The 23,827-nt window shown below is 52.0% G+C and overlaps 1 protein-coding gene across 1 annotated transcript in view; it reads right to left on the bottom strand.

Moving 5' to 3' along the window:
* Positions 1 to 23,827, bottom strand: part of LOC122405381 (dachshund homolog 2) — a 184,666-nt gene that overhangs the window by 26,722 nt on the left and 134,117 nt on the right. The window contains exon 8 of the mRNA XM_043410074.1: positions 20,736 to 20,819. Within this exon, the coding sequence (XP_043266009.1) occupies positions 20,736 to 20,819 (84 nt within the window). The remainder of the gene's footprint in view (positions 1 to 20,735; positions 20,820 to 23,827) is intronic.

Genomic DNA, 23,827 nt, shown 5'->3' with positions numbered 1-23,827 from the left:
TCCGGTGTACGACGATGGTCCGCGAAGGATATCGAGAAGAGGGGCTTCTTATGGCGTGCGCACCTCGGGGGCTTCGTTTCGTAACGAATTCCTTGAAATTTTTTCGAGAAACTTGACCGACGTCAACCCCCTCCCCCCGTTCCTCAATCCCCGGCCGCTGGGGCCAGGTATCCAGAATTATTTTCATGCGATCGTAGACGCGATTCGACCAGCTTCTTCTATTTCTTCGCGTCCAGGATCCCTCGTCGCTCGTCCTTTCCAAGATCTTCGAGGTCTGCGTGTCTTTCGTCGCCGCGATGGGCGAACGCGGTCCGTTGCCGTGGCGCTTCCAACGAGAACGGACGCGGTAATTGCGTCAAAGCGAGAGTTGCCGAATTTCAATCACGCCCGACGACCGTCTCTCCCTTCGTCGTAGGAAAATCATCCAGGCATTATGTATTTGCTCTCGAGTATAACCGGTTCGGTGGGTTCACCCTCGCGAAGTCGCCGGCCTCGCTCTCTACGGGGCCTCCTCTCTCGCTCTCTTTGAATTCGCGAGACCTCTCGTACCACCCCCCCCCCTCCCCCCTCACCTCACCCTCCCGCGGTTATTAATATTTGCCGACAATTACCGAACCGTCGACCCCTTTAATTCCGTCTCCCGACGACCAAGACACGTTCGGGAGAGATCGATCCGACGTTGTTCCGCGTCTCGCACCTCCGCGATCCCCCTCCATTTGCACAGGACGGTCCCGAAAAATCTCGAACGAATTTGGAGTTGCTATAGAAACTGGAAGCTCGCTTGTTCACAATTTATTTATGGAACGAAACGGAAAGGGTTCGGGTATTTGCGGAAACGTTTGACCGGAAACAAGGTGCGTCCACTGTGCTTCCGACCGTTTACTTTATCAGGAGCTGGACGTTCGCGGGGAATCGACGAGGTGCGTATCAATCCCGAAAATACCTGGGAGAAACACGCACGTGGGATGTTCATGGGGCGGGGATCGTGGTAATTCGTTGGAATACGTCTCCATTAGTTCGTGACCCTTCGAGGAAGGCAGCTGCGGCTATTGTAAATCCTCGTTAGGCGGACTGCGCGTCACTTCGGAATTTCCTTCGATTTCCAGGGAATACTCGCCGCGCTAATTCGGTCAATATTCGCGGTTAATCGAGTAATAATTAATAACGATTTAACGACGCGACTTCGAGCCATATGGGACGCCAAAGTTTCGCCTCGGCAGATTACGTATTCTAATGGGGTCGACGCGTTCGCAGAAGGGGAAACCGCGTCCGAGTGCCTTTTAAGAAACGACCGAGTTTACTGATACTAATCTATATTTTTGCTCGAAATAATACATTGTTACGAACAGACGCGCGGGTGTAAACGGACCTTTAATCGTGGAATCTAGTCCCCCGTCTCGGTTACTCAGCGCGATCCTTCGCCTCCTTACGTCGTCCGATGGAAACTGGATCCCATAGTTGGAGTCGAAACTGGCCGTCGGAACAAGCAGGTTCCACTTTGGGGGTTGGAAAACCCATCAACGCTCGTAGCGAGCGAGAGAGAGGGTTTCGCGCGGATGGAAAGGGACAGTTGACCGCACACGCTCCTTCCACCCTTCCCACCCTTCCGCCGTTTCGCTTCCGCGCGGTTCTCCGTCTCTTCTCCCGCCGGACGGTCCAGAGAACCCCTTCGCACAAAGCCCTCTGCGGAGGAACCCCGGAAGAGACTCTCGAGGAGGGAGGGGGGCCGAGTAAGCTCCGCTTACTAAGTACGTTTTGCATCTAAGACGCTCTCCGAGTTTAATTACGGGGCTTTGCGGTCCCGACGACACAGACGCCCGGAGACAACGGGCACACGGACGCCCGCGACGGTCAGCGTCGCCCGACACGACCGTCCCACCCCGGACGAGTCTTCTTTTGTACCATCGGGACTCCTCGAACGCGGTTAACCCCTTCGCTACTGTCAACGACTTTGATCGTTCGAGGGTTGTCTCGAATCAGCGTCTGTTCGAAATCATACCAATCAACCCCTTACGGACAAAGTACAATGATATACAATGATTCCTTAAATTAAAATACAACTTCCAGATTTATTTTCTCAGGAGTTCCTAACAATGGGTTAATAACGAAAGAGATTTAACCAACTACAGTAATCCATGAAAGAATGCAATCTTTTTATGTAAAATACTGAACCGTATAAGTTACGTGTACTACTCTTGCTTATGTGTCTTTAGTCATTCGAAGGGACATTTTCTTACGTTTGGATCGAGTACCGTAGTACGTGGACTTGTAAATAATTTTTCTGCGTGGATTTAAGCACGAAGCTAACCACCGAGAATGATAATTATGTATATCGGGGACAGCGAAATGATGAAATATTATTTCTCGGCGAACGTGCTGTTGATGGGTTTTACGATCGAGCTGCGTGGGCGCTTTTCGGTCGGCATTGGCACAGCGAAAGGGTTAACGCGTCGCGATCAGTGTCGGGATTGGTGCACACGATACGCGCAACAAACTGCAAATAATTCATGTCGGACCGAGGCTCGTTGCGTCGCGGACATTTATCGCGTTGCTTGTTATCCGCCAGTCGTACTTCGAAGTATGGATGCCGGAGGTAATGGGCATTAATACGTCGCAAGTAGCCGCGGCGGCGTGCATTTTTACGCATTACGTGGAGAAAAAGTCAAAATCGGCGACACGCGCTCGTCGACACGAGAAAATTCGCCCTCGACGAATATAATATGATATATCGATCGCTCGCGGGGTCATGAATCTTCCACTTTTGGCGCTTCTGACGAAAACAGGTTTAAAGATTCGATATGGTAGTTTAAAATTGAATAAATAATGGCGTCACTGTATCATTATCTTGTATATTTATTATCATCGTAACCTAAGGTATTCAATTAGCACGAATACTAGAAGATGGACACGGTATGGTTCGTCGAACACAAAAAGGGATTATATCGGGTAATATTGCGCAAGAAAGAGCGCAGTAAATAAACGGAATAGCAATCATTTCACTCGGAAAAGTTAATTCCAACTTCGAGTTTGGTCGAAAATATTTCACTTTTAATTCAATTAACATCGAAAGTTACTGCTTCAGGCGGTAGCTCGTTTCTATTAAGATCTTCCTCGCTATCGAGTTCGATCTAGTGGCTCCACACATAGGAGAATGTTTCCAACTAATAGCCTCGTGTAAGCCAGAATCTGATAAGCCGTACCGATGAGTTCTAATAGCATATACAGAACGAAACACTGTTACTTTATGCTCCGACTACCAAAAAACCTATATATCATATCGCACGAGGTGTTAAAAATACACGCCTAAGGCATTAGAGGCTTATCACCTTCACGGAGGGGAACAAAAAGTGATTTTATAATACTTCCCGACGCTATTCTAGCCAGCTAGATCCACGTTTCTGGGGATCACGTTCTTCCTTTGCAAATATTAATCAAATTTCACCGACACTGTCCTCGCGTTGTCGCGGTCCCTCGCCTGGAGCTCGACCGGAAGTTATAATAAGTAGAGTTTTGTCGACTTTCCGTTTCGTCGGAGGACGAAACAAGGATCGAAGGATCGCGGGTCCGGTTGGCCTAGGAGAGAGCATAAAAGCCCCGTAGAATGACGTTTTACAAAGGGTCTATCAAGCGTGGAGCAATGTTGATGGGCAACAGATAGGCGGAGGGCCGGTGCAATTTCGCTGGGCGTGCAGCGTGCCGCAGTCAGCGTCGCCGGGCGTTACGATTTTTACGACGCTCCCTTTACAACCGACAAAATGTAATTTTCTGCGATATGTTCGCGTACGGCGCGCGGGGGTCGAAGTCACGGAAAGCTGGAGGATACGAGGAGGGGGTGGGAGGCGGGGAAAGTGGTATCGAGAAGGGAGGGAAGAGGGGAACGGAGAGAAGCGCGGCGATCATCGCGAAAATACCGCGCGAAAGGTTCTGGAAGCGACCCCTTGGTCCGAGACCTCCGAGTATCCCTCGTAGAAGAAATCGTAGGTCATTACGGCGTGGGCGGATCGTATCGGTCGATTTACCGTCGCCGTAAAATTTCAGGAATCCTCGGATAGGCTTTTGTTAATATCTAAGCGGCCAAAGAGTCGAACGCCAGCGTTTAAAGTCACGATATTGTCACGATTGTCTGAAAGTTGAGTAAAACGTGACCAAGATGGAATTGCGACGGACTGAGAAAATTGAATGCAAACGCTCCAACGTCGCGTTGCCGCGAGGATTTATATCGAAAGTAATAAACGCTAATATTCCGAAGCGACGCGTTTCGACGCTTTAATCGCGGGTCTACGATTCTTTCGCGAAAGATTTACAATTACTTACCGGGCGCGCGGTGTTCCCCGGGCATCATCTTGTATATTTATTTTACGGTTTTGCAGTGTCCATGGCAAGACCGACTGATAAAAAATACCGTTTGCGCCATAAACCCGGTAGACTCGCGCCGGTCCGGGGAGCGTTTACGCCGGACGGCCGCGTCCGTTCGTCTCTGGATGGAAATAATTTTAAGCGGCCACGCGGGACGTCGTGTCCGCGGCGATCGAACCGTTTTGCGAGGGATCCTCTCGCGACTCTCGGCGTCGATCGTAAATTTCTCGACGGGACGATAAAGAACCGACGCCGAACGGGGAGATTGTTCGTTAAAAAGGAGCGAACCCGACCGAAAAAACGGCCGGCGAACGGTGGTTTTTTGAGGGCGCAGCGAGATAGAATGCCGTACGCGCGAGAGAACCGCCGTACCGAAAGGAGCTCTCTCGTCTCCGAAGTCGTTCGCGACGGAATTGATTTTCGGAATTTATCGTGGCGAGCTTCCGTTTCGCGGCGGCCTCGCCGCGATCCGCCGCGTAAAGAAGTCGAGTTTACGACGGGGGTTGCAGCCGAAAGCACCTTCGACCGGTTAATTGGAAGGCTGGTCTAATCGCACCGCGGCCCACCGCCGCGAAAGAGACTTTGTTCTTTGTTCCGGGCGAACGCCTCCCTACGCCCCCTCCCCTCTCGTCAACCTTCCCTCTCCTCTGCCCTCGCACTCTTTATAGCTCAACTTCCGGTACAAAAGAGTCGACCGCCTCTCGGTTCCTCGCCGTCGTTCGCGGCCCACTGCGTTCTCTCCTCGGGAACCACGGCCCGATCGTCGCCTTCCGACTCGATCGACCGCACCGAAAGAGTACCGCGAACCTGGTAAAACTGTCGCGAGGAACTATCTCTTTGACAATTAGAAAATACCGCAAAAACCTTGTCGCTCCAGCGAGCCTCCCGGCATGAAAGGACGGACAGATGTCCGGGACGGCCATCTTCCGACTCGATCGAACGGAAAAAAGAGCCGCGAGTTATCGGGGGCTGAATTTTTACGGGCGTCTGCGAACTTTGAACAAATTTCGATATCGTTTTCCCATTCCGTCTCGATGTTTTTAATATTCTTACGACCAGCGACACCGATGGTTTCGCTAATTTTTGAAGCCAGGATAAAAGGGACGGTGTCCGTAGCGCCTAGCCGGACGAGCGATCGTCGATCGCTGCGGAGAGTACTGCGGCGCACGATTTCGGGTACGAACAACGGCAACGCAATGCGGCAGTCGCAGTTGGGCCGAGATAATTAGGTTTGAGTGCACTCTGGCCGCAGCAGTCGGTAACTCAGTTATCAGTGGACACCCCGCGTACAATGGCTATCACAACGGCATCAAACATAACGCATCAATTAACGTGAACAATAACCGAGCCGCGGCAGGGCTGACGGGAAGGGTAGTGGCGGCGCGAGTGCGAACGTTCAGGACCCTTGCGCTCCGCCTCCGCAACAACTATGCTCCAAAACGATGGCCACTGCTCGTCGCGTCCATCGCCACCCCCCTCTAACCCTCGCTCGATTCGCGATTCTCCCTTTTCTTCATCCCCAGAAACCTCCAAGAATACAGTAGATCTTGTGTAAGGTGAACGCTGTTCGTACTCTTCCTAGTGTAATCCAATAATAAGCCATGGTGTCATTTAACTTCTGGGCAGTGTCTCAGTATTTCGGTTCCCAATAGTACAAAAATCATTCAATATTAATTTCACGACGATAGTTGCGGTCCATCTTGGGCAACCCCAAGAGGATTTCATTAAAAATCCACGGGACGGATACTTTGACGATAAGTTGGCACGTTTCCATTATAGGCTTAGTCTGCCCTCTCGCCTTTGTGTCCCATTTGGCGGTAGATTTGTAATCGACGAGACGCCACGGACGCGCAAGAATCGAAATATTTCGAAACGGAAGTGGCCCGTCTACGAATCGATGGAAGAACGCCCCCCGGGCGGGCATCGATATCGGGTCCGCTAACGAATTCTCCGAAGCGACGAAAAAGCAATATCCAGAAGACCCGGTGGGGGGAGTGGTGTGCGTGCTCCTCTCCATACATGCATGCATATCCATAAGTGCGTAGCGAGAGAAAGAGAGGGGCGTCGAGGGACGAGCGGTTCGTATGCATCGTGCACGATCGGGGGCCCTCTGGCGTATTCAAAGCGCGCAGCGTCGCTCCATCTCGAGGAATGCGGCAATCGATTATCACGGTCCTGCATATCGATACTACCGACGGACACACAGGGCCGCGCGCAGAGCATCGCGGACCCGGAGACAGCGCAGAGGAACGCCGAGAGAAAATCGCTCCAAGGGTGTCCGCTCGGCGGAGCTCTCCGCTCGCACACGCGACCCCGACTAATGACATCGCCTCCTTCATAATACTCGTGCCTCGAATATCATCGGCCCGATATTGCCACCGCGAGAGATTAATGTTTCGTCCTGGCCCATCCTCCTCCCTCGAGTCCTTCGCGCTCCTACGCTCTTTCAACCCCTTCGTTTCTAACACCGATCGTCGCGCGACCAAAGGGTGGACGGTGACATTTCCCGGCGTGTTTACAAAAGAAATTACGAAGAACGTTAAAGGATACAAAGTGCAAAGATTCTCGAGGAAATGTTGTGTTTTCTCGCGAGCCATTTTCACGGATTCGGCGGAGAGCACCGCTCCCCCAGCGTTCCATCCGCGCGAGGGAAAAAAGTTAGCCACGGACGTGTCTGTCGTCGGCTCGATAAACGTCAAAGCGACTCCCCAAGCACTCTGGAAACTTGGACGACGACTGGAGTTTCGGGCGGGGGGGTAGTTGGTCCGCGACGAGCGCCACGAAACGATAATGGCGGCTATTAACGAGCCGTGGCGGGCGCGAAGGCACCTGAGCCCAAAATATCACCGCGATTAATGCAATTACAGCTTACAAGTCCCTTCGGCTCTAAGACCTCCGGTATTACTAATTCAATGCGCGCGGTTGAGCTTCCGGCGGGCCTTCGGTTGCTGGCTTCGGTCCGCAAACTCGTCCTCCAACACTCTACATACATCTAGACATCCTCTTAAAGGGGACTAATTGTCTCGAAATTCTAGGAACCGTCAAAATTATCATCAAAATAGTATTTCTACCCCCATCGATCCGTCGGTGGAAATTCAAGGGGATGTTCGATGAACCGATATTTAGAAGCGTACGGAATAATTTCCAAGCGTCCTGGAGTGTTTAGATTTCGCGATCTAGATGTCTGTCTTCGATTTCGAGAAGCTAGAACCACGAGTATATTCGGTGGTTGGCACTCGTCGGCGGTCGTTCCGGGGTGGTGGCTCGCGAGGGTGGATGAAGAGGCAGAGGTTCGAACGGATTACGGTATTTTCGGGGCCCCTCGCGGCGTTTGGCGGTTGCGGTTAACGTAATTACGCCGAAGGACCCTGCAGCGGCCCCTCGCGCGAAACCGCGAACGTCTTAGCTCGACGTTTTGGCCTTCGTCTTTGCCCCCGCGATTTTCATCCCCTCGAGGGGCTGCTCCAGGGTCGAGAACGCGGATACGACCGGGACCAGCGTCTGTTAATCGTCGGATCGGCACCGCAACGCGTTCCGTGCCCGCCGTCTTGGATCAAACTCCGAATGAATTTTCGAGATTAAACGCCACCCCCACCCCCACCCTCGTCTGCGAATTGCCTTTTCGCTCTCGCGACGATTGACGTTTGCGCGGTGACACTCGGGGGTTGAAAATTTCGAGGGTTGGCTGGGGCTCGATGGATCTTTCGTTTCTATATTAGCGATTAAGTGTGCTTTGGCTGACGCGTCTGTCCATTGCTCGTCGTTTCTACTTGCGTTGGCGCGCCTTTGCTATTATCTATTTTTCGTGACGTTGGTCATCCTCTAACTAGCTACAACATCCTTGTTTTATATTTATTCTTCTATATAGAATGAACCCCCTGTTTGTCGACGTAATTTCAGCTCTGACAACTAAATAAAATATACATTTTCGACGTGATCTAGAACGATCGTAATCCCAGAATTTCAATTCCGTTTCGTCCGTTTCCGGTACTGGGGCCAACAGCCTAGCTCGTCGGCGAAAAATAGACAAATACCGTAAACTGTAATTTACAGTAAACAAACGGGGAGGCAATTCCGTGTAAGCGGACGGGGATCGAGCAATTACCAGCGAACAGCATCATCGCGATCGTCATCGTCATCGATGTCCGAACGGTACACCGGTACACCCCATCACGCTTTATTAGCGCGACGATCGGGACAATCGGTCCAATGATTACAGCCGAAACATAATCGTTAACGCGTACGACCCATTAATGACTATGGACCATTCTCGATGCCAAATTGGTGGCGGCGAATGGGCTCCAGAGAGCGGATCGCAGTCCATACGCCGGCACGCGAGACGGTGTATGCGTGTAACCGCGTGGACGCGCGAACGCGACCGATGATGAACGTATTTGCGCGGCCCCGTTAATCCCCGTTACGACAAATCAAAACGTAAACGCGAACATCCACCCCCTCACGACGCGATTTCCGCTGTCGAGTTTCATACGCGCGCGACTCCGCTCCCACGAATCTACCCTTAATGCCTCTGCAAAACTCCAGTACGTTCACTTGGGCTGCTGAAAAAGTTTGTTAGTTTAGTTTTATTTACGCTGCAAGCCTCTACAGAACCCTTCGATTTGAACGTCTGTAACTAACGAACGGTTAGAGATAGAAAGATATTCTTCAATTAGAAAATATTCTATTTTTCAATGGGAATAAAAAGCTGTTCTTGTAGTTTTTTGATATCTCGATCGGTCGCGGAAATATCGTGGATCGTGCGCTCGACCGAAGCGCTCGACCCACAACATCTGCCTAATTAATAAAGACACAACAAATCTACAAGAATATTTTTGTATACAGAAGAATGCTTTCTATCCCCGACGTTTCGCTAGATACAACCACTTCAGGCAACTCGACTTCGCGCAGAAATTTTCGGGGGCGGATTACTCCCCCGGTTTTCGTAACGGTCGTCTTGCCGGGAGCGGGTCCGTTCCCTTTGTCGTTCTCTCCCGAAATCGGCTCGTTCCTCCATAATTTATGAGATTCTCCGTCTGTCCGTGAGGCCTCTCCTCGCGACGTTATAATTAGAAATATGCTTACGGCCGTAATTCCGGGCGCGGCGGGGGCGGAGGGGAGCGGAACGATAGGGGCAGGGGGTGGCCCCGAAAGGGAGGGTGAGCACGTTTACTGCCAATAAGGGACGCATGCATAATAGAAAGCCGTAGATGGTAGTCGACCGACCGACAGAAGGACTTACACGGGAATGCTACTTTACGAGGACTCGTATTACGAGGGTTGCGGATTCGTCGTCTTTCATGCTCGTGGCCCGCGAAACGTACCCCCCCGATATCGAATCCAAGTGCTTTCTCTCCCGAGTCCGTCGTGTTCCTTCTTTCATATCCGGGGTCCAAGGAATTATTGTCATTCCGACGAAGTACTCCGCGGTAACAATTTCACGACCATAAGGGTTTCTATGTTCCAATATGTTTATAAATCCCAAGAAACCGCGAAGAAGGAGTCGTTAACATCGAAATAGCAAGGACGCCGGCGTTGGGCGATGTTGGTAGGGCAGCTGACCCAGCAATCCGAAGATCATGGGTTCGCAACCCCCTCATTCGTCTCCTCTTCTGTCGGCTTTTTTTCTCGATTTTTTCCGCGTCTAATTCGAAAGTAGCATGTTTTCTTATGGATACGTCTCGGGCGCGGTACGGTTACGTACAAATGGACCTAAAAATGGTCGTGTTTCGCCCAAATTTATAGCGGTCATCTCTTCCGTCAGCTGTCACACACGCAGGGTCTTCTAATAGAAGTTTTTCAGGTAGACGGCGATTCTTACGCTTCTTCCCCGGCCCTCGAGGTGTAATATTACAAAGGATTCCTCGCATTAACAACCAGCCTCTCTCTCTCTCTCTCTCTCTCTCTCTCTCTCTCTCCGGCTGGTGCCCCCGCGTATCCGTGGCAGACATCGACGAAACCCGCAAACACCGACCGCACCGTCGGCTCGCAAAAACGATAACGCCCGCGGAATTCGGCTTAGCGTGATTCTCCGCATTGACGTCACAGCGGGTTACCGTGGCGCGATGAACGAGAAAAGCTTCACGGACGGGGTGTGAGAGAGGACGATAGAGGAAGAGCCATCGCGACCGTAGACGGGGGGAAAGAGGACCGACGCTCTCGGGGTGTCGGGTTTGGTCGCGCAGAGAGTAGGGTGACACCGACCCGTAATAACGGGTTACCGGTTACGTATGGACATTTATTTATTTACGCCGGTACGCGTCGGGGTAATTTGGCATAATACGAGGTTTCGTTCGCGCCGGGGAAAATCGCTTCTAAACGCAGACCAAGCCCGGCGCTGACGATGCGAGAAAAATCCCGTTTCCGTCGCGAGCACCACGATACTCTCTCTGTCTCCTTTTACGGATGCCAACATGGCGGCGTTGGGTCGGACAAGCGAGAGGACCTTTCGCGAAAAACCGTCGCGTACGCCGTGCGACCTTTCGATTTCGCGAATCTCTTTACGCCCACGTCGAGAATCGGCAGGTGCCGGATTAAATTACGACAATCGTTCGCTGATTCTAATTTCTGCCTCTTCTCTCGAGACGAGGTGAGTTTTGTAAGAATGTTGATGCTTGTTTCGGTGGTAGACAAACGTCATTTAGTTGTGAGCAGAGAATAGAAATCATGAAGGTTAGAGGCAGGAGGAAATCTAATCTTAAAACACAGTAGAGCGAGAAACAAATAAAGAAAAGAGAATTGTTCGAAGCTTTCGAAAGATTGTACGAAATCGGAATAAATTTCTAATTAAATTCCACAAAAACTAAAACGATCGTAACGATGGCCAACAATTGAGCGTCTCTACAGCGAGAATTAGTCTGCAACTGGTAGCACATGTATCCTTAAACATTCAGAAATAGCTTAAGGTACACCTAGAAAAACCCTAATCGCATCATCCACATCCCTTCGAGACTCTCATCCATATCAGATTAAAAGCGTATGGCGTACGATCGCGAATGAGGGTTTGATGGCGTCGAACTTGCCTAATTCGCGCGGAAGATCGCGGGTACGTGGTTCAGGTACGTCCAGAATTTTCGCCCAGGGTTTCTCGTCTCGTGGATCGGAGACGTATCCGTCGTGTGTGCGGCTGCACCGTTGTAGGGGGCCCCGCATATACGCGCGACGGACGCTCAAGTAATTCGCGCAATTTCATCTAAATTCCGCAGCAACGAAATTTCTCGCGTCGGCGTCTCTACGCGCACGCTCACACAAGCCGTCGGCTTGCGTGCGCGCACGCTCGCGATATATGCTCGTACACGGAAGAGAGCCGAGCCACCATAATGGTATTTCTTACGCTCTTTGTTTATCACGGGGGTTGGCTGGCGGCGCGCTCGCACACACATGCGAGCTCTCGACGTTATTATGAAATACGATTAGGTCGGTACACCTCGGTACTCTCTTCTGTTTCTCGCCTCTCCCCCCGCCCCTCCCACGCCCGCGACGAGCCTTCGGCTATTTCGAATATTCGGTCGTTCGGCGGATGCCGATGCTCGAAATACCGTGTCGTGCACGAAAACCAGACCGGAACTCCGTTTCGCGCCTCCGACTCGTTGCACGAATTTCTTCCTACCCCAACCACGTTTTTCCCAGATCAGTCTTCCACCCTTGTCCAAAACGTATCCTGTCATTTTAAGTCTCTTTTCTCGTATAGATCCATAGAACAAACTGTGATGTGTTAAGTAGAAGGTCCTCGAGTTCTCAAACAGCAGAGGGTTAATTGACGAGAGGATTCTATCCGTCGAATAAAGATACCAGATCGACTGACGTTCCACGCAAAAATTCGCGACGGTTAATAACGGCTTGTAAAGGGAATTTCGTGGAAGAAATCGCGGTTCCCCGGGCGCGTTCTCGCCGCGTCTGGTAATAAATTGTCGGAGGGCGCGATGCGTCGGGCAGAGGATCGCGGCGGCTTCGTTTCCACCCCGTCACCGCGATGTAAGTTGTAACTAGACGGGTGTACGCGAGCGCGAAAGAAAAGCCAGAGCCACCGTCTATTTCCCGGCGGAGCTGCTCCGCACGCTCTCTCGCGTAAATAACCTGCCCCGTTTTATTTCTTTTTCTCGTCGTCTCGCGGAATATTCCTCCCGCTCGTACCCCGAGAATATTGCCGGCGCAACGCTTGGCCAGGTAACCGAGAAATTCGCCCCATCTGGCTCTGGCGGGGCTTTCGTCAACGCCCGACCATCCAGAGTCCGTGTCCAAGTTGATTCTCGACCAGTGTCGTTCCCGATGGCTCGTTTCTTTCGTTAAAACACGCGCAAGGGTTACGGTACCCCGGAGAGTCGATCTATATTACACGATCTCACGGTAATGGCGGTGCAAACGAGAAAGGGGCGACTCTGCGGAAAATACGAGTCGTAAATTTCGAATAAAATTGTCCCGCGGAAGGCTTCGTCTTCGAGAACTTGTACAGGCGCGCAAGTAGAAACGGTCAGCCATGGACAGACTCGAAAGTCGAGCATCGTACGGATATATTTTACCCCAGATTTTCGACTTATCGGTGGATGTTAATTGCGGATTATTCCACAGTCCTTGACGCGGATAACCGAACGTTGCTTCTGGGCGTAGACGGGTTAAGGGCTCGGGGACGGTTGAAAAATATCGGCCACCTTTCTCTGGGAAGCAGTCCAGGTGTACCAGCTTTTAATAGCAATAAACGCATCGTTGGCCCACACACATCGACAGGCGAGACCTTAATTTATGGTCCAGTGTTTTCGAAAATCAAGGGATTCCTCGACGACCTAAAAATAGTAGGTTCGTGGGCGTTTTAGAAATTAGAAAAACTCTGTGAAGCTCGTCGTTGGTGAATTTCTGGTGTCCTCGTGCCAGTTGTCAGGAATTGCAATCAGTCATCGAACCGTATTAATCAAACGCTATGGAATTACATATTGTGGCGTCGGATGTTAGAAAAATAATATACTCGGCAGGATCGGAAAACCGAATTGGTTTTAAATTTATTCGATAGGAAAAAGCGGGCACGTTGGTAGCATAGACGCTGAAATCGATTAGGTGTAACGAATCCGAGCAATTCGATATTACGCATAATATTCTAAACAAAAACCGTGTCGCAAACTATCCTTCTCTGTTCGAATGCGTGCATGTTTGGACGTTGTGAAACCGGATCGTAGACGTGATTATAAACCGAGAGCACGCGCGACGCAACGAAAGAACTTACGTTCAACTTTTTCGATCGATCGAGCACGGGTGATCCAGTTTGGAAACTTAACCGACATCCGACCAGCGAATCGTACGAAAGTTTAGAAGCTCGGGGGTGTCTCAAGTTTTTGGAAAAAGATACGCACGAAATTTAAATTCGTCAGGGTAGCGATAGCAGGTTACAACGACGCTGTTTATTATGGAAAATAGACCAAGATCATCTGCATGAAGTAACGATCTAACTTTGCTGGGCGCAGTGGCGAGATCATTGATAAAGATAACGAATAATTCAGGTCCGAGGTGCGATACATCGACTGGGGGAATCGTTTTAAGAGAAAATTGATTCCGCGATCCATTAAAAAGATAATCTCCTAGCCATTCGACGTGTCCACGAAAATCGTGCAATTTGCCGATTACTGATATCGTTTCCTCCGGTGTATCGTGAAGATCGTACCTCGCGAACGATTTTATTCCACCCGGTGAATCTGTTTGCCATCCTGTGACTGCTTTCGAACGTAACGGAAGCATTCGAAGACTGATATTTCGCAAGCATCGGAGGTTCAGCGCGGCGTGAGCGAACGGCTGGGACGCGTCTATTTTTACGGAAGGGGTTGGCATCCACGGACGCGGTTACGACGCGTAAACGCAGCCCGGGGCCCATCAGCGCATTAACAATTATATTACGGAAGCTCACTGTTATGCGCGAGCGAATTCATACGCGTGCCTTCGGGGTGTGCGTGGGGGCGAGAGCAGCCACCGAGGGGGAAAAAATCCACCGCGGGAAAGGAGATCGGGAGCGGCGCCATCGGGATCGAGAGGAAGCCTGGAAGCCGTTTCCCCGGCGTTGGGGGGGTGGAAAACGATTCTCGACGGGTCCCGATATCGTCGGGAAATTCGGGATCGATCGCGTTGGTTCGCGCTCTCTCGGCTCTCACGAGGGGGTGAAAATTTGCTCTTTTCGAACGTAGACGAGGAGACGACGGATTCGGAGCCGGGGTCGCGGTTTCCTCCCTCCCTCCCTCCCGCCCTTGGACGTCGGCTTTGTTCTCTGTCGCGCGCGCCTAGGCCAGAAAGGGGCGAAGAAGGAGCGCCAGGCAGACCCTCGACAGCTTCGGTTACCCTTTGGTCGCGTCGTAACAGTGGCTGTGATTTAATTTTTTTCTCGCTATCCGAGAGAGAGAGAGAGAGAGAGAGAGAGAGTGAGGGGGTAGGAAGAGAGACGGCAGTGTCATATTCACGACACACGAGGTCTCCGGGGCTCGGGTGTGGGCGCAAAGCGAGAGACGAGGCTCCCGGCCATTGAAGGGCCACCGGAGAGAGCAAAATCAAGCGGGGGTTCTCGTGCTCTCTCCGCACACAACGGAGAGCCGGAGGAACGGGGAGAGGGACAAAGGGAGGAACGGAGTGAGCGAAAGGGGGCGAGGACGAGTAGTCTCGGCGAGACTTAATTAAACAGCGGGCAAAGCCAGGTTAGTTCACAAAGTGACCGCGGCACCTACCCCCTTGTAGCCACCAGCATCGGCTCTTCGACGATATAGCTGCCTTCTGGGATATACTAGCCGCGTATCGGCTTCCAACGGGGAACACCGACCGCCGGGCAGCCCGGGTCCACCGATCGAACCTCCCTCTAATCGCGTTGCTCGACTTTTTCAAGATTTTCCTACGTTTTACGCTCTCTCTCTGGCGCGACTGTCGTTGACTCGACGACAAAGCGGACAAAAAGGGTTCGCGAAAAGTCTCGGAGCCCGGCGGACAGCGTCGACGGCGACGACAGACGCGTACACCCGAAAGACCAAAAGGGTGCCCGATCGGTGGCGACACCTTTGTCGTGGCGCGGCCGCGACCGCCCCCGCCGCCGGGGCCTGGAAGGGTTTGTTTTCGCGGAAGGGGGTCGCGGTGACAGAGCAGTCGCCAAGCGGCACCGTCGCCACACGACGTTCTTTTTATCTCAAAGCCGTATCCCTTTTGCGCCTCTTCTCTATTCCTCAATTTCCAATGAGTCGGAATACGACATGAAACGCTAAACTGCCACAAAGGGGGTAGTAAGCCGGCTGCCGAGCGGTCGAACCCTTTGCCCGACCTGCTCTCGCTTCCTCGCAGCGTCGATCGAGCTGGAACCTCCGTTACTCCTCCCCCGCCCCCCCCCTATCCCTCCCCTTTTCGATTCTTTGTTACAGCCTATTACATTTGCCTTTGCCCACGACGTTATTCCCAACGCGTCCAGGGGATCCCGCGGTCTCCTACGTTGACGTCAATCCCCCCTTCGTCCCCCAAATCCAGAAACTCCATAGAAAACTAATTTTTGGATATACCATTAAACGTTCTAGCATTTCTGTTTCAACCTTCACCGTTAGAAATTTTATAGAGAATAACCTACAAACGTCCTGAACCTGATTAACCCTTGAGTGGATTATCGGGGCCGCTGCTTTATTCTTTAAATGCTTTAAAGGGAAGTTGATTTCCATTTACCAATTCGAGATTGAGAGTCCGCTGGAGGGTTAAACAGGAGCGCAAAAGGTGTTGAAGATTTCGAAAGGCGGAAGCGGCGGTCAACTCGACCGGAAAGCACCGGCGTTTTTCAGCGGCTCGCGTTTCCGGAGGGAACAGCGGCCACCCTCGGCGGAGGTTCCTAATGTTTGTTCACGGCGGTGACTTGGTTCGCGGACCGGTATTCAGTGAATCAGAATGGTCGCGCAAAGGATTCGTAGGCAAACGGGAAGGCAGGAAGGGTGGTAATCGGCACGTTTCCGTGCGCGGCGCGCGTCAGTGGCGTCGTCTAGGAGGAGAAACGACGTCGACCGGCCCCCGACGGTTAGACGGAGACGAGGGCGAGCCAACGTTCTATCCCCGATTGCCACCCCTTGAGCCTCGACGCAGTTACAATGTCGGAGGGGTTACGGAGATCGGTGTGTGTAAACGTTCACTTCAAAGCAAATCAGCTATCGTTACGCACGGGAGCACCGACGTCATCGTTGTCCGTACCCGTTGCTGTTGTTGTTGTCGCCGTCGCCAGCTCTTTTGAGAATTAGCTTTCCACTCGTTCGAGGATAACGCCTCGACGCATCGGAATTGCGGACGGGTTCCTTTGCGTGCTGTCGCGACCGACGCCTCGGCGAACGCGTCCACGGGTTTTTTTATCTGCGCGCGGATCCATCGCTGGTAATTGCAATACCGTCGATGAATAGCGTGTCAAGGATCTTTCTTATCATCGTCGTTCGCAAACTATTACGCGACAAATATTCTCCTCGTACGCTCGCGTTTTGCCAACCCTTACTATCGTCCACGTAGGAAATATTATTCTACGATGTTTCCAAAGATTTATTTCGCTGTTCTATTTAGAGTGAATCAATAAAATGGTAATGATAATAGTGCGTTTATAGGGAACGTTCCACGCACCCGACGATTCAACCGTGTTCCGTTGTTTCCGTGATTGGAAATGCTCGACACGGGCGATGAAGGGGTAAATCGTCGAGGGTAGGATTTTTCCCTGTGTTCGACGGTCAGCGTTGGCCGGTCTGTCATCGACGAAATGATTTCTCGACCGCGGGAGATAACGGCGCGTCGACACGGTTCGCGGATGGCTACGAAAACTCGGGGATGGCGTGACGATCCGGCGCGGTCGAACCCGTGGGGTTGAAACGGCCAGAGTCCCTCGGGTCCCAATTACACCGACACCCGATCCTGGCATTACAGCCCGGCTAATTCAAGGGGCGAGGAGCGTCGCGTATAAATCTCGTACCCGTTGATTGTACAGTTTCAATTCCGTTTGTCGTGCCCGTCGACGACTTTTTTCTCGCTCCTCCACGCCGCTTCGATCGCTGTTAGCCGGTACCTCGCGGGGCTAATTTGCGTACGTAATTCTCGCTCCCGAATCTTCGACGGGAATTACAAGGTGCGTATTATGATCTTAAAAAAATGCCCTTGGAATTTGTTATACGCCAAGAAACGTATTCTGTTCGATCAACTACGGAGAAAATTCTATTTTATAGATCGTAACGGAGGACTATGAATTTTTCCCGTAATTCCTGTCTCGTGGCCAAAGGTTGCCAAGCGTTCGGGGAAAAGCGACGCAGGTGTCAAAGGTCTCGCGAGTCGAAAGAAACCGAAGGGAGCAGGTTGGGGGAGGTTTAGGGATGAAAGGGGTGTTTCCCTCTGGCGACAAAAGGTTTGGGTAATTACAAGGAGGCCGCAAGTTCCCGTAAAGCGGCGGCGAGGGCAGCTGTCGGTTCCCAAAGTGGTCCGTTCGCGCTCTCGGTCCCGGAGGTTTACGCGCGGCGTGGAGCTTTTTGCCGTAGAGAACGTCGTCCAGAGTTTCCGGTCGCGGATCGAATCCAGAGCGCGCTTCGGTCCGTTCCGCGTTCTATTTGTTATCCTAGCGCCGTCGACGACGAGCCTTGTCCCTCTCCTCCATGGCGATGACGAGGTTATCGTTCGAAAAACCAAGACCTCGATTAACGACTCTCGAAATCCGGTTAACGTAAACTCGGGGACAACGTGGGAAATGTCGATCGCCGGGGAAAAACCGGTGTCTTTCTCGCGTGTACACGCGTTTCTTGGTTTTTCTTGCTTCCGAAAGCAAACGTTCGCGCATGGTCGACGGGATTTCGTCGTATCTCCGTGAACACGGACCTGCAAAGGTCGTCTCATTGTTCGACGCGAGCAACGCGTGTCCCATTAGACGTCCCTCGGCCCGCGACGAACGAGAAACGAGCGCCGACTTCTCCTGCAACCCCTGCTAAGATAATACGGCCTCCCGGCGGGGGGTCGGAGATTTCAACCTTTACTGAAATGCCAAGCGGGGCTTTAAACGGGCTAATAACACCGCGGCCCCTTCCAACCCTCCCGCGAGTCTCTCCTTATTGCGCAAATTGCCTCCGTTGCCAGAAGCCTACGACGCGTCCGATAACGTCTTCGGGCTTTCTGGATTTTCCCTAACGCTTTCCTACGATATTCACTTTGGGAACGAAACAATTATTTCTCAAGCTGAAATGTTAAAGGGAATGAATCGACGTAATTGTATTCATAATTTTCAAGACACGAAGCTGATCTTATATTGCAACCCTTTGATAACTTCTTCGTCGAAACTCTCGAGAACATGATTCGAAACAAAACGATCCTGCTAGCTGGATGAGCTCGTCGACCACGCTAGTTGCTAGACAGCTCTATCGACACCCACTTCTCGAAAGTGGTCGTGCAAAAACCTCCGGCCATGACTAAAGTCTTTGATCGATAATTATTGCTACTCCGTTCGACCTCTGTCGAAAAGGTTCCCCGGTTTCCTCGTGGCACGTAGCAAGTAAATCGATGAGGATAGGAGATGAATAAGTCTAATTATTGTGCAATAATTCATTCCTGGTTGAAAGACTCTAACCGCGTACGGAGTGATAACCGACGCAAAGGCTCTTGGTAGTTCATTTCCCGCGTCATTAACGCTCAAAGTCCATTCTGAGAAAGATCCACCGCGCGCAATCGGATTCCCTCGAACGGAAGTCGATCGGGTATCGCGGAAAGGTTCCCTGGCCGGGTCATCGCACGCTAAAGTCTACGCTTTAGTCTCGCCGTCCGGCATCGAGCACAATACGGTCCGTTTCTTAATGTATTAAAGACGCGCGCGAAAGCGACATTACTTACGGAATAACCCGATAGCCTGTCCCGCGCGCGCCTTTTTATTTACGCGGCGGTCATTAGCCGAATGAAAGACGGTGGTCTCGACAAGCGGGTGCGTCAATATCCACGGGATGATCGATCGTCCCGGGTCGTAGCCGTAGGAGGCCTCGCGCAAATTAGGTATCGTCTTACGTTCCCGCCGCGGCGGCGAATCCTCGAAAAAAACCGCGTCCATTGGCCGTGGCCACCGAAATCCGTCCCGGTAGCATCGATCACGCGGCGAAACCGTACACGCGCACCCTGGATGTTTCGCGCGGAAAGATAAAGGTTTGTATGGTCCTAGGGGGCGGCGGACTATTTCCTATATTTGCGATATCGCTTGACATTATGGGCGGCGACGGGGGTGGAAGCGGGGACGGGCGAAGACGAGGGAAACCGGCGCGCGAAGCGATGGATGGGCTGTTCCGTGAGACCGGCTGTCATATTCATGTATTGACACTGAGCTGGTTGACTAATGGACTGCTGTTGTCACAGGCTCGTGTTACCGCGGGGGGCCCGGCAACTCGTTTTTCCTGCGAATCGACCGAAACGAGTCCACGCGCCGGCGACGACTTCCCCGGACTCCGGAGTCCGGCGTCGCGAGCGCAACCGTGGAATGAAAAAAAAAAAGAAAAAAGGAAAAAAAAAGAGAGTAGCAAAATCGACGCGCGCCATCGCGCCGCAGTCCCGGATACACCCTGTTCCTTTTCATTCCGCCCCGGCAATATAGCCAGATCGCCGGGCCAGACCGTCCGCCCCGAAGCGCGCGGATATTCCTCCCGTCGCGTCGGTCTTCTCGACTTTTACATATTTATCGGGGCTCGCATTGTGCTCGCGTCAGCCGAGACGCCGACATCTTTTGCCGGGAAAATCCGTGATATTGAATTTGCCCGGCCCACGCTCTCCCCCTCCCACTCTCGTTTGCCTTCGCCACTCTTTCGCCGTCGACTCTGGCCGAATCGATTCGCTCTCGCGTCCGCTACGTGCTTTCGAAAATTTCGCGTGCCCGCGTGGAATCGATGATTCATTCCGCCGACGGTCCCGGAATCTACCGGCGACGATCTCCCCGGGGGCCCCCGGTGGGGCCGCGGCACAATGGAGAAATCGGTACGCGAGCCGAAAAGAACAGAACTCGAGCGGACAAAGGGGTGTGGGTGTAGCAGGATCGACGAGTAGGTGGTCGCGGACGACCGTTCTATTACGGACTGACATTCGATACAAACTCGGCCGCGGCGATCGCTCCGACTTTGCCTGCGTCTTCCCCGCCCCCCCTCGTCAACCCTTCCATTAAAGTCGCGACGCTGCGAGCCCGCGGAAAGGCTCGTTCCAGGGTTGGTACGAGGGTTCCGGGGTTCGCTGACACGAGCCTCGTCGAGGAATAATAGGACGTGCTCGCCAACCGGACCCTGTCGACGCTTTATAGCGTGTCTCTTCGCGACTCCTTGATTTATCGGCGAACCGTGAAGCGCGTCGCGATTTTCCCGATGGCCGTAAAGAGACGGGGCGTAAAACGCATGCAAGAGTCGAAATCGAGTACTTACTTCGGACTTTCTGCTCGTCCTGGAGCTGACGCTCGAGGCTGTCCTTCACCTCCCTCTCCCGCAGAACGTCCATCTTGAGCTCGGCTGAAATCACAAGCAAACGGTTCCTTTCAATCCACGAGTTGCCTAATTTCAAACGGTGTTCATGCACGGACGAATGGGAACATTGTTTGGAAGGTGGACAGGGGTGGGTGACTTCCAATACGTGAAGCTTTCTTATTTTTACCAATCGAAATTGCAAGCAAACCTCCTAAGCTTATTTATCTCTAAGAAGATGAAATGAAATGGATTTATTTGGGATTCTGGAGGTTCTCGTATCCATCGCGGTTCCGTGACCTCGAAATATGGTTCGGGAGAATATCGTACGGTCGAGCGGGTTCGAGATTAAATCCAGCGGACGATGGGCGGCCCGGATCTCGCATAGTTACCTCTAATAGAATTACACGGAGACGTAGCCGGTCGTAGCTTGTCTCCGAGACGCCTTTCTCCATCTTGGCGAAGGGCCCTTTCCCCCTGGGACCAGGGGGGTGGCAAATTAGCCATTTCGAATCTCAGAGATAGGGTAGTTTCGTCCGAGCACAGTCGAACTTCTAGTTTTCCCTCGACGTCTCGGTTTCGAGGCTCGCGAAAGATCGCAGGTCGCGGCCTCCGAATGCCTCGAACTCGATTATCGACGTCTCGAAACCCGAGTCGATTAGGTTCGTCGGGCTCGAGGCCCGGGGGAGAGCCTGCCCTTCGTCGGGAAAGTAAAGAAGCGGCCTTTCAGCCGGTAAAACGTTTCCGGGCTTTAAATCAAGCAGGCTAATTCGGTTTAACGGAAGAAAAGAAACCGTGGGACGGGGTGTAGTCACCCCTCGTCCGTTTCTGGTCGTCTGCCCCGCGAATTACATCGATGCCCAATGAGCCGCGCGGCTCGTAACGCGCGTCTCGCGCGGCTCATCGACTGATAAGCTGCTCGTTAGGTCGTCGCCAATTTGCGGACATTTCGCAGAATCGTTTCTCGCGCGATTCCCCCGGCGCGATAAAACGCTGCGGATCGGTTCGCGAAACGAGATTTAAGTACGAGTTCGTACCTTTTTAGTGCCAATTTGGTGAAGTTCCTTGGAATATAAATTTAGCGACGCCTCGTTAGTCGCGCCCTCGGAATATGGTTCCTGGATTTCGAGCCCTATTCAGGATGATCATGTCGCGTCGAGAGCGTTCGACGTTCGCTCTTTACCTTTTGCACTAGAACGATGGTCGTTTTTAAAGCGGTACGATTGTTATTCATTCCTGACACGCAGTATTTCGATGTGAAAACCGACTGGTGAAGTCTATGATATCGTTTCTACTTGTTAAAAGTATTTCACGCATCGATGCTGAAACAACCCTCAAAGAAACTGGTTGAAAATGCAGAAAATGTTCCATTATGCATTCCACTGCTTTGAAGTTTATAATTGTGCGCGTTCGTTTAAAATGTATACATCGGTGAGACTATAATTACTCGTTACTCGGTATTTTCAGACCTTTAATTTGTGACTTAAAAATGTATTTTACTCCCCCGTCGCGCGTATCTTGGAAAAACGAAAATTTATTTTGTTCGTACAGCTCCAACAAAAATGAAGCTGTCGAGTTGAAATTTGTTTTACATATCGTTTGAAGGATATCGAACAAATATGGGTGCGGGTTTTTCAGTTCGATCGTTCCTCGTAAAAGTTGCTTTTTATAAATGACTGGGAAAAATTGCTTTTTCGCATTTACTTTTACAGCATTAAACTCGGCGCCGACGCGAGTACAAATTCGTGGAATAAAATTGTCTGCGCGAAAAGTGGCAGTCTGAAACGAGTCTGAGAAACCGATAACCAAGTCCGAAAGTTCATCAATTTCTTAATAAACTTCCATCTAAACAAGGAGAACTATTTTCTAAAAATTTTGCCATAACTCCAAAGGCATTTCCAGACATGCCTAACAATTTAATCTCAGCAGATTTCTGATAGAACACTTGAGTTTCTCGATTTTTTATCGGATTCTCGGTGTTCGAAGAGATCGAGGAATCCACCCTGAGTGTAAAATGTTCGTGGAGTGCAAAGGAGCAGCTTCTGTCCGCGTTGTGGAAAGCACCGCGATATTCGCGAGCGTGGTCGTAGGGGGGTAGGGGGGTTGGGGGGCAGGGCGATGAGCCGCGCGGAGAATCAAGCCGGTAGATTAGGTAGGGCCGCGTCTCAGCAGTCTGCCGGCAATTTGAGAGCGTTTGCGAGGTCCATTAACGGGGGTAACTCTTCACGACCGGCCGCCACGAAGATTCAATTTGAATGCTAACCAGAATAGGAAGTTCGCGCCGGAGCCCCGCCGTAGCGCGTATACGTTACGCTGCCCCTTCCTGCCCGGTCTCCACCCCGGGCCCCCCGCTACCGCCCTTCGCCACCCTGTTATTGCCAATTTCGGCGCGTTTCTGCAGCCCACTTTGCGATCGTTTAGATTATCATCTCTCCCGGTTTCTCTTTCTCTCGTCTCGACGTTAGGGGCACAGACGCGTTTCCCCTACCCCCATCGTCCTCTGTATGCTCTACCTTTCCCTCGGTACCTAACGTTTCCGGAGATAATTGAACTTTATTAGAGATCGTCGTCGACGGAACGTCAGCCCTCGCGCTCACCCCGGGGCCGATTCGAATCGGCTCGGTTTAACGATTACCCGCCTCTTCTCCTTGTCTTTTCACCCTCCCCTCCGCATCTCGCGATACCCCTTGGACCGTCGACCTTCGCGAACGCCGAATAACCTGCAATTTTATTACACATGCGTGGATCGGTTCTGCGATTCCTAGACAACCTCCGTAGGCTGTCGAGCACGCGAGATTCTCACAAAATCGTCCCCAAATTTTATTACACGGCTAGATCACTACCAAATAACGCTAGAAGCGAGTCGAAAAAGCGTCGAAAGAATTCCTAGACGAGCCTCGAAGGCTGTTGGGATCGAGCGAGGGTGGAAATGGAGCGGAGACGAACGTCGCGGCGAGCCGGAAGTCGCGAGAATCGATTACCCCCCGGGGTGTGGGGACACGAGGGTGGCGCGAGCTTATTGAAATTCGGCCGCGGCCTCGTGGCCATTAAAATTT

This window comes from Colletes gigas, unplaced genomic scaffold (genome assembly GCF_013123115.1).
Source record: "Colletes gigas isolate AHSC1104 unplaced genomic scaffold, ASM1312311v1 Colletes_gigas_Sc00001, whole genome shotgun sequence".
Taxonomy (NCBI): Eukaryota; Metazoa; Arthropoda; class Insecta; order Hymenoptera; family Colletidae; genus Colletes; species Colletes gigas.
The sequence above is the reverse complement of the archived record's forward strand: the minus strand, read 5'-3'. Positions and strand labels throughout refer to the sequence as shown.